The sequence below is a fragment of the Amphiprion ocellaris genome, chromosome 16 (assembly GCF_022539595.1).
Source record: "Amphiprion ocellaris isolate individual 3 ecotype Okinawa chromosome 16, ASM2253959v1, whole genome shotgun sequence".
NCBI lineage: Eukaryota > Metazoa > Chordata > Actinopteri > Pomacentridae > Amphiprion > Amphiprion ocellaris.
This window is the reverse complement of record NC_072781.1, coordinates 16,643,507-16,655,139: the sequence shown is the minus strand read 5'-3', so window position 1 is coordinate 16,655,139 and position 11,633 is coordinate 16,643,507. Positions and strand designations below refer to the sequence as shown.

The window sequence follows — 11,633 nt, the reverse complement described above, 5'->3', positions numbered from 1 at the left end:
TGGTCAAGATTAGATATTGTTTAGTCTTACATGCCTGAGCATATAAGTTGAAAAGGCATATGCTTTATGATGGCCACTCCAAAGCATTGATTTTGTTGTCCATATGCCACTAATCTGGTGGTATTCTTACGGTATTGTCCATTTGGAAGAATGTTTTGCGTCCAAGCTTTAACTTCCTGGCTGATGTCTTGAGATGTGGCTTCTTTCCTCATGATGCCATCTATTTTGTGAAGTGCACCAGTCCCTCCTGCAGCAAAACACGCCCACAACACCCGATGCTGCCACCCCCATACTTCACAGTTGGGATGGTGTACTCAGGCTTGCAAACTTCCCCCTTTTTCCTCCAAATGTAATGATGGTCATTATAGCCAAACAGTCCAATTTTTTTTTCATCAAACCACAGGACAAGTCTCCAAAAACTAAGGTTTTTGTCCCTGTGTGCATTTGCAAACTGTAGTCTGACTTTTTTTTTATGCTGCTAAAGGTTCATTCAATCCAAAATACTACTTACTGAGTTATGATTTTAAAGGTTTATTCCACCAAAAACAAGTTATGTCTAAATACTAATAGTCTGAAAGGCTTATTTCGCCAAAAACTACTTTCTAACAAATTAGTTATAGTGTTAAAGGTTTAATCCGTACAAAATACTACTTCCCGTCCACTGACTTGTGGTGTTAAAACTTAATTTCAACCAAATAGTATTCTCTAAAAAATGACATGATTTTAAAGGGTTATTCTACCCCAAATGCTACTATATGTCCAGATAATTTTAGTTTTAAAGGTTTCTTCCATCAAAATAGTATTGTTTTTTTTAACAAATATGTTGTGGTTTTAAAGCTTTGTTCTACATAGAATCCTACTTTTTTGTCCAAGAACTTATTCATCTAGAAGCTTATTTCACCAAAGATGGTACTTCCTAACTAACAAGTTATGTTTTGTTTAATTCAAAATACCACTTTCTAATAAATGAGTTGGGGTTTAACTAATAGATTGTGATGCTCCGGGAAGTCCGAGTAAACAAATCGAGCGGCCCCAGCCAACACGCTGTGGGCGTGGCCGTGTGCTGCGTCACTCGGTGACAGCAAGCTGTCAGAAAGTGAGTTCATTCCCCCGAGCCGAGCGGACGGAACGCCGTTGATACGGTTTTGCCCTTCCTATCTAGCACATCGAGTGAGCGAGACAACGGACCGACCTTTCCACCGAGCCCGGCCATGGACGAACAGGCAGGGCCCGGCGTGTTCTTCAACAACAATAACAACTCTGTTTTACCCGGCGGTGGGAAAGGACCGCTGCCTGATGGCGACGCTGGGGAGGCGGCTAGGGCGCAGTACAGTATCCCGGGGATCTTGCACTTCCTGCAGCACGAATGGGCCCGTTTCGAAGTAGAAAGAGCACAATGGGAGGTGGAGCGGGCTGAATTACAGGTAAAAAACACCACATTTAATGCATAGACGTCCTCATATTAGTGACGCTAGCGGGGCATAGCGCCGTTCCTGTTTAGTAAGTCGCGGTTTGTTTCTGTGTTTGATTGTTCTGGCTACCAGGCTAGCTTGTTAGCGTTAGCTCAAGAGCTAAAGAAGCTGCAGCGTCTCTCTGACCCAAACTGCACGACGACTCTGAAACCACTAAACTTGCCTTCTGCCTTAATGGGCTCGAAGACAGGCTTCATAGGTTGTTTACATGTGAAATACATCCAATTAAAACACCAAATGATAGCTTTATTTACTAGCAAAGTAGCTAATGTGTAGCTCAAAACGTTATGTAGCTACACAGAGCGGCTACATGCCTACTTATAGCTACATGTATAGCACCCCGCCTAGATTTGAGCTGAATTTTATCTGTAAACCCACAAAATAAATGAGATGAAAAAGAGGTGGTATGTTTCTTATGTACTTTTTGACCTTTTGTGAGCTGTCAATGCCGGTAGACAGCACACAGCACATAAGAGACTGTGGAGTCAGTATGTCTTGTTTATGAATCTTATTGTAAACTAGCTGCTGTGTCACTGCCACTCCTGAAGACAGGATTTAAAATACCGTTGTCCGTCTTTTATGAAGACCACAATGCTTTTTATGGGCTTACAAAGTGGTCTACTATTTAGACAGTATAGCTGACCATTAATTGAGGGCCTACCAGCTCAGTTATTCTGCTGTTTGTAAAATATATGACAGGGGTAGATTTTTCTAGCCATGAACCAAAACGCTCCTATAGGTCAAACCTGAACAAGCTGGGGTGTTGTTCAATGTTTGGTTTGCTTAAACTATAAGTTAATGTCTTACAAAGTCCAATCCTGAATCTTTCAGGGTGAGGTTTTTTTTAAATTTTTCTTAGCACATCAAGTTAACCCATGTTGTTTTTTGTTTGACGTTCAGTAGAGATGTTTATAATACCTCAAAGTTGTATGTCTGGTATGTTTATGGCTTTGTGAAAAATGACTTGGGACACCGTGTGCCAAACCATTCTTTTAACCAAGAGATGAGTAGCCTGCTTATTATGGCTTGACTTGTGTTACCGTATCTAATGTTTGGAAGAAAAAAAATTCTTTTAAATCATGTTGACCCAGTTGTTGGCTGGATCACATACAAGTGACTGACTTTTGTAGTTAGACAGTGATTAGCTCCGCAGACAGACTGATCTCAGCAAACAAAGAGAGGAAAGGGGGAGACACTGCATTGTTTTTAGATTGGTGACGTATACCCGATCACTGTAGTAGGGTTTTGACTCATCAGCCTCATGCAGCCCTTTCAGTCTGGCTGGTGTATTCAGCTTCCTGTCTGCTGTCATGAAGCAAGCTTATCAACGAATAGAAGCTGCAGCAACTGCGGCAAAGCACAGGGAGGTTGCTAGATGGCTTGCCGGGTGGTTTGTTTGTGGCGGTAAAACAATGCGCGCTCAATTTGAGTTCTTGTTTTTGTTGCACCTAACCCTGAACGCAAAGCTGTTTTTTGTTTTTAACATCATTTGACCTGCAAGAGACCATTTACAACTTCAGGCTTGCTCATGATTGTACTCTGATCAGTCAAACATAGGATCTAGAGTCCATTATCTAGTTTGTTTCTATTTTGCTGTTGTTCATCTTTTAATAACTTTCTGTGCCAGTGCTGCATTGTATCAGAGCTTTATTGAAAAATCAAATATTGAAAACCTTCCACATTGGATGTAACCTTGTTTTGCCCTTGAGGCATTCCCATATATTGCAAACATGTGGTATTTTTACCTGGAGAAGGAGTTGGTGTGTTAGCTTTCAGTGAAAGGATGACAAAAAGATAACAAGTCATTTAAATGAACGTAAATAGACATACATGAATAATGAAACGCTCTAGTGGACATAGAGTCCTAATGGAAGATACAATGCATCTTCATCCACAGTACCTTCTTTTTCATCCACTTCATCCCTCTGCAGCACACGTAATCACGTCCACACACTTTGTTTTAGTTCCAGAATCAAAACTGATATGTTATCTTGCGTGTTTGTCGAAGGCTACATACCTAGCATCACATAAAACACCTTCAAAAATGTACATGAAGCAAGTTTACCACCCAGTGAGTACTATTCTCCCAGGACTTTTTTATTACTAATTGAACAATCATTAGATGATAGACAGTTGAAACTGTTACTCATATAGCTATCTGGGAGGAAGGCAAACCCCACAACTTGGAGGAATGTTGTCCAGCCAGCCTGTTAGGTTAAGCTCAGAGCCACTCCTCTTTACTGGAGCAGCACAGAAACTGTACATGCCTGGCTTGTCCTGCTACTGTGCAGTTTCTGTGTAATACATAGGCTGCTGTCACTCATGGTTAGACTCCAGCTGAGTGGTCATTGATAATTCAATTGATTGACTCAGTCATTTGCTGAGCTAGTCATAGGTTACTGCTCCAGTTAGTGTGCAGTATTTTGTCCTGGTAAGAAAAGTAACTAGGGCAGCAGATAAAGATTATTTCATTATCAGTTAACCAATGAATATTCCTTTGATTTGTAAACAAATGAGTGAAAATGACATTTGCACATTTTTACAGTGTTTGTTGTGTTCGACCAATAATGAAAAGTCTGAATGATACACAATTTGCAATTTTACGTACATAACAGCAATGTAAGAAATCCTCATGTGATGACAACCGACCACCAATCATTTTACTTGTTTAATGACTTAGATATTCATTTATATGAATGCAACTAACAATTATTTTCTCTATTGATTATTTAAGTGAATCGTTTAATCTAGAAAATTATGAAAAATGTCTCCCACAGTTTCCCTTGAGAAATACCTTATTTTGTTTGACCAATAGTTCAGCAAATACTAATTTCTCTGAGGTTGAAAACACAACTTCTGTCAGATTTTGCTAAAAAAAAATACTTGAATGAGCACTTGATAGTCAAAAGGTTATAGAGCAATTATTCAGGTCTAAAGAACAGTTGGTGAATTTTTTGTCCTTATACGATTTGATTGCTTTCCTGTTGAATGCCTGAACAATCATTTGACTAATGATTTGAGGATCCAGAGTAACTTTGTATTGGCATTGAAACTGGATGATAGGTTTGCCCGTTTGTGTGGGTTTAGTTAGATATGTGGCGCATGCCAGTCAAGTGCACTGATAATTTGTTCTTAATTACAATGATGAGGAGACTGAGGGGGACAGCTCACTGTACTTGATTATTTTATAGGTTATTTTGCATATGTAATGTAGATCTGCTAGAAAAAATATTCTGGTTTGAATTTTAATGCTGATTTGATTGAAATCACCCTGCTCTACTGATTAGCGCAGATCTTTTCCAGGCCTGATGGCTAAGGATGCATCAAGTTACATCCTGTACAGGCCTGGCACTGCTCCAGTGAGTCTCATCAGCTTCCAGTTATGGGGAAATCCCTGCTCCATAGGATATCTCCTTGCCAGAATTATCTGTCAGCAGCCATAATTTGACACCGGGAGAAGGTTGAAGGTGACTCAGGGTGTAAGGTGGCTTCATGTGGGTGCACACTCAAACATGGACCAACTTATCGTCAATAGATAGAAATGTCTTTCTAAAGAAAAGGTCTTTACCACGAGCAAGATTATTATGTGTCCCATGCCATGGACATGCAGCTAACTGCCGAACAACCTAGAATTACCCTGCTGCAGTTGGATGACTTATTACCATGAATGTGTGTTTACTTTTAATGGCAAAGCTTGAGGCATATTTAGCTCAATGGCGCGGCAATAAGAAGGACGGAACCATGCACAAACATACACACATACCGTGGCATTCAGAAATTCAGGAATGGGAGTCACCGTCATTCCTCAGTTGATACCACGTCCACCCCCAAGCTGCAGTTATTTTTGCGCTTTCAGTGTGCGCCTCGGAGTGGGAAAGTACAAGAAAGCACATGGTTGCTTACCAAGAATATGGGAGCATAAGTACTGGTTTCTCAATATTCCTGCCCTCAGATATTGACATACGTTTTAGGAGCTATAAAAACATTTCATGTAGAAACTAAGCTACACAGTGGCCCAAATTCTCAGTGGTAATATTCACCAGAAGCCCCACAAAGGCTGTTATTGTAGCTCATATCAAATATTCACCGTGTACAGATCATAGCAAGTAGTTTAAAGGGGTTTGTTTTTTTTCCTGTGGTAAGAGCCTGAAGAGACCCATGTTTATTAACTAAAGCCTGGCCCCCTGAGCTTTGCTCCACTGTCCCCATTGGACTGGCACCAGAGCCTTTCTCTGTGCTGTAGCGCTGCCTTGTCGGCCTGATAATTCCCCTCTCCTTTTTCCATTCACACTTACAGCCTTCATCTGTCTACGTGGATGTGCAGGACAGCTGCCTGGTCGTGCCACAAAGTTGCCTGCCTCCTCCGGTTTTTACAGTAAATCTGAGGTCGCCAGTCAGTCAGAGTTGTAAATTGTTGTACTCACCAGATCAAATTGCCATTGTCTCAGTGTGCTGTGGTGATAATGTGACGTAATCTGGTTTGTTGTTTTTCCACTTTATGATGCCGCAACAGTGTTTCCCTGTCTTGAAAAGTAATTAGTTTGAGCAATATTTTCTTTTTCTTCTGTTTACATGCAAATATAATTTCATTATATTATGCAACTTTTTATTCATACTGTATTTTTTATTCAGTTATGTCCTTTGAAACGAGTGTGATTACAATGTATAACTGAAGACAACTGGAGAGGTTTTTTGTTTTTATTTGGAAAAACACTATTTACAGTTGCACCGTTTTAAATTAATGCAAAACTGGTTAGAGTTACGCATTTTTACTCTATATTTTACTCTATACCCTGTTATTCTGCACCACGTGTGTGTATTAATATGTTCAAATATTCTTCAAGTAGTTTGTTAGAAGAAGGGATGGAGACACCAAGGGCTAGAAAATGAAGTTTGTGCCTAGCAGGCCTTGAATGCCAGAGAGAGATTGAAAATTGAGATGGTACTTACTGACTGAGCTTCTTGTGGTGCCACACACACACACACACACACACACACACACACACACACACACACACACACACACACACACACACACACACACACACACACACACACACACACACAGAGAGAGAGAGGCTGGGCCAGGCCAAAGGGCCTCAGCTGCCTCCTTGTTTCCTCTCTCTCAGGAATAGAGCACTTTACCAGCTCTGTCTTACACTGACCATTTGCAGACTTTGTACATCATCAGACTCATCAGTCTTGTTAAATCCCTCTTCTCCCATTTCAGATCTTCTTCATTCTGCAGTGTGTTTTTACTTTCTACACGTAAGCTGCTGTTTGACTGTGGTTCTGCACAGACTCCACCTTGCAGCCACGCTACCTATTTGTCAGGGAAAATGCTGATGTTGAAAAATTTAGCTCCTTGCCTGCATGTGTCCGTTTGTGCATGTGCGCTATGAGGCTTATGTAATATTAATGCAGCAACATGGGATGCAGCATCCTTGTCCTCGAGAAGCCCAACATAACGCCTTTGTTTGCGCTCTCTGTGAGGTAGCACTGCCGTGTCAACTCGATGTGAGCTTTGTGATGGCAAAGTGTAAAAAGAAGCTCAAATGGAATCTCATGATGAGTTGAACACAACAAGTCTGTGTCTTTGTGAAAGTTTTGGATAAAAGCGACGCTGTGCTTTTGACTGTGAACAATTTCTTGCAGTGTAAGGATTTTCTTTTGTTTTCTGGGTATTGTAGAAGAGGTGAAATGCATGACTTATTCCCAATGATGGAGCAGAAGTCTAAATCACAGTTTAAGCAGCTCACTGTCTCAGCCTGCCCCTCAGAGTAATCCTGAATCTGTACCCGTGGATGTGAGTAGAGTCGATCAATGTGCGGTGTCTGCTTTTGAAGGAGTGATCACAGGTCCTCAGTGTTTCACATTGTAACTCACTAGTTTTATGGCACAGTAGGTGCAAAATGGAGCGGTGGATGAACTGCAAACATTTGAAATTACTTTCAGTGTGTTGAGCACAGAAGGAGGCTGAAAGATGGCTGGATGTGAAATTGGAGTTAGTAGCTTCTGAAGGTTCGTTAGGAGGGTAACATCATGGTAAATAGTTAACTTTATTGCAAAAAATGGTGGGTGGAAAGATGTTGTATACTGTGAGACAGTCTTCATCAGAAAAACTATAATATAATACTTTGCTATCTATATTGTAGTTGCTGTCCCTTTAAATATCTCTGCATGTATTGTACAGTATCGTGGGCAATGTTGCAAATCATTGACCAGGGATTCTGTGTTGTGGCAATATTGAACTTCATTGCAGTGATAAACTTGGGCATCTCAGGTATTTTATAGCCTGGCTTTGAGATAGAACTATGTATATACTGGGTATCTGTAGCTTTTGAAAAGTGTTAAATTCAGATTCCTTAAAAGGCCCAAGATGGCCTAAAATGTGAAATTTACTATAGTCTTGAGTATTTTCACCCTTTTTGCCTATTGGGAGACATTACCTACTGACTTTCTAGGTTGCACCATGGCCAATGAACTGGTACTATTACATTTACTGGCTACAGTGAATAGGTAACTCATTGTCTCATAATGAACTGTCAGTTTTACATATATTAGGGCTGAACAATATGCAAAAAAACCCTAACCTATTCCAATTACTTTTAGAGATACTACAATTCAAGCTATGCTAAGAGGCCTTGTTTAATTTTCAGTCATTACATTTAAAAAGTAAATCAGTCAGATGAAATATTTTCATAACTGCTTGAACGTCAAAAAATATTTTTGCATTTGAATTATTACTTACAAAGGTCATGAATCTTCTGACCAGACACAAGCCATTAAAAAACAATCTTACATAAATGTATCAGTGCTTATGACTGACAAATGTCATTGTTTTTTTTGCCATTTTACACTTAATTGATGAATACTCAAGGTCTAACCTATTTCAGGTGAGCTATTATAGACACAAACATATTATGTTAATCTGTAGTGATCCTTTCTGGGAACAATTAGAGAAGACACTGCTGTAGCCACATTGCAGTTGTCTCCAGCACTTCTGTCTTGCTTCTGTTGTTTTGCTGCTTTTTTCTGTTGCTACTAGTGTAATGGCATGTGTGGAATGCACTTGGCTAGTTATCAGGTCGGCCATCACGGTGCTCATTGCATTGCGGTAACTCTGAGGGTAAACCCGGTGTTCACTGAAAGAAAGGTTGTTTGCATTGTAAATGTGGGATTTACACCAGCCCCTTTCTCTTCTTCTGCTCAGACTGTGGTCGAAGGGCCGGCATGTGTGACCATTTTGTTTGTGTGTGAGCCTTGAGGTTGTATGAGTATCCGCTGGATTTCTTTTACAAATGGAGTGAGTTCAGCCTTGCCGCAGAGACGCATTGGGTTTTTCACAGTGTTCACTCTGTGTAGATTAAATGGCCTCTTTGTGTTGTAGATGTCTTTAGCGATGACGCAGAACAAGTCTGGAAAAAAAAAAATTCTCTGGCATTCACAAATCTCAGACTAGAAGGTCTTCTTTAATTATAAATAGTGAGGATGTGGTTCACAGGCGTCATACATTCACTTACTGAAAATTAACTTGAAAGAAGGACATAACATTTGGTGAAATAGTTTTCCTCTTGCTTTTGTTGTTTGTAATGTACTGCCAACACGCTGTGGTTATATAATCTACTTGGTAACTTTGTCAATGTCATGCAAGCACAGTGCCGCTAAAATGAAGAAATAAAACAGTTTTCTTGTAAATAGTCATGCAGGAAAGAGTTCTGACCAACATCAAGGGACTTCAGTGTCTCTTTCAGTACTCACCATAACTGGGAAAAAAGCAGAACTGACACTGGATCTTATCAGCCCATTTTTCCTTGTTTTACTAATTAAACTAAGGGTAGATATTTGACTTCCAAACTAGACTCCCTCTGGGGCAAACCAGAAATTATTGTGGCCAACTGTCTGACCAACTTACCGTACCAGAATTAAGAGGTGTCTGGTGCTTATTTTCTTCTCCAACCATTAACCTATCTCTTCTGCCTCCTTTTCCTGTCTCTGAAAAGCCCAGCTCTCTAGATGGATGCCCCATTCTACATGTCTCTTACTCAGACAGACTAAGGAGCCCTTATCCAGCAGCGCAATAATGCAGTCAGTGTGAGGCTGGGAATTAAATGCTTCCTGTGTCTCTTTATGGCCAGAGTTGACTCATTGCATTCCTCCCAAATGTTTGATGGAAGAGAGATGGCAAGCCAGAGATTCACAGAGCTGCTCTCTTCTCTATCTCTGGCACGACAGGATGCCAGGGGTCCCTCGGCCAGCCCTTCATGCGGATAAAGAAGTGAATGGTTACTCGCTATCTCAGTCGAAGCAGATGTACAGTTTCACCTACAGTGAAAAATTTGTATAACCAAAATAACAACCTTTTGTTTAGAATATGATTTACTTAAAGATAGGGGTTCATTGTGTGGCTGTGCTTTCCTTTGGTTTGTTTAAATAGGTGAGATTTTTCTCTGGTGACAGAATGATGGTACTTTTTAGTTGTAATTTATCGGGCGAGGATTGAGTCAGCACTCGGCTGGACATTAAGAGACACTAAATGGAAAATAGCCCTACAATTAGCCTCATGAGGTTGTAAGTTGGCCCAGTTACTTGTGATACAGTTTCAATGCCCCGAGGCAGTGGTCCTCATTGATATTTGGATTGGAGCCACTTTAGCCAGAGTAAGTTATTTTGAGAGCTGTACAGTCTGATCCAATCCAAACTGTGATAATTTTCCATATGCAATATTTTCCTAATGCCCTGTTTGGACCTCAGCTCCCACCTTCCAAAGACAGGACAGTAAAGTGATACACACTTTACTGAGCAAATTATTAATTACCTTAGTTGCCACTGACTCCAATTTTTTTCCTCCTGTTATATGTGCACACCTTATTTTTAATGCACCCATCATGACTAATCAATATTTTTTTATCAAATAAAAATGAATAGCTTACTGACTTTTCTGTGATTACCTTGGTTTTACTGGCATTTTCTATGTTCATTGTCTGACTCCTTCATGTCACTGTATCTGATCTTATAGATGCATTTTTGTGAAGTTCAATCTTTTTAGGAGCTGCCTGTTTTGTTTTTGTTTTTTCTTGTTTTGGCTTTTTGTGTTAACACTTACTAATACTGGATTAAGGATGTAGAAAGTCAGATGCATCTCAAATACATTAGTATGGATTCAGCTGACGATAGATGCACATAAAACAAGGAACTGGAGACGATGTGGATGGAATAGGTGGAGTGATTTAAGTGCTGTGCTGACCCATCGTTAAAAAGCATCAATTGCTGACACCTGTGCAGATTGTTAGCATGTGAGTGACTGCTGCCAGCTAAACTCTGTGCTGTTTACACCATTAGGACCAGTAGTCTGAATCCTAATTGAACTGGAGGTATAGCGGGCAGGTTGTTATAAGTTCCTCTGCAGAGAACTGCGATGGTGCTAAGAGGCAGATTGAAGTGCTGTCATGACTCATTGTTGCAGCAGCAGCGCTACTTGCGATCCATGTGAAACTGTGATCCAGCCCACTCAAACTCACACCATCCTCTGCATTTAGAGTGAAATGCAGGGAATCGAGTCGATATTCGTTCCCTCCAAGATGTTGTCCCGTTGTTTTAGAATAAAACTTGGATTCTCTTTTTGAAGTTAGACAGGAGCAATTTGGCTCATGCTGCTGTTCTTCATCCTTGTTTGCAAAGGATCATCCATCTTGCTGCCACTCTTCTGAGTTAATAGTTTATTCAGTTGTTTGTTTTTTTTTTTTTGTTTTTTTGTTTATAAGGGTTTTTTGCCATTTGTGTTAATCCAAAGCATGATTTATGCACTCCCCTCCTGCTATCTATCACCTAAATCCACCTCCTATGCCTGTTTTCTTGCTGGAGATGGATTTTAAAGGGGAGTATAATTCTGATGAAGTGGTGAAATGGAAACAACAGTGTGCTTATCCTTCTTTCTGCACACAACACAGGCTGTACAGACTTTAGCAGCTTCTGGAGCCATTCGGCAGTCCTTACCTTGTCGTAACCCATAAATTACTGGATGGACTGTGTTTGTTAGATTTAGGGTTTTTTTTTTTGCTGCTGATAGGTAGCTTTGTAAGGGTGCAACACACTGTTAAAGATCATTACTGAATAATTTTTCTCAAATTTAGAGACCTTAATAACAATATTGCCATTCAA

General features: G+C 40.2%; 1 protein-coding gene across 2 annotated transcripts in view; it reads left to right on the top strand.

Annotated features, from left to right (window-relative positions):
• Nucleotides 1-1,094: 1,094 nt before the first annotated feature.
• The window catches only part of LOC111573722 (striatin), a 28,179-nt gene continuing 17,640 nt past the window's right edge, over nt 1,095-11,633 (top strand). For both annotated transcript variants that reach the window (XM_023278017.3, XM_023278016.3), the window contains exon 1: nt 1,095-1,424. In XM_023278017.3, coding sequence (XP_023133785.1) covers nt 1,212-1,424 — 213 coding nt within the window. In that variant the 5' untranslated portion in view covers nt 1,095-1,211. The remainder of the gene's footprint in view (nt 1,425-11,633) is intronic.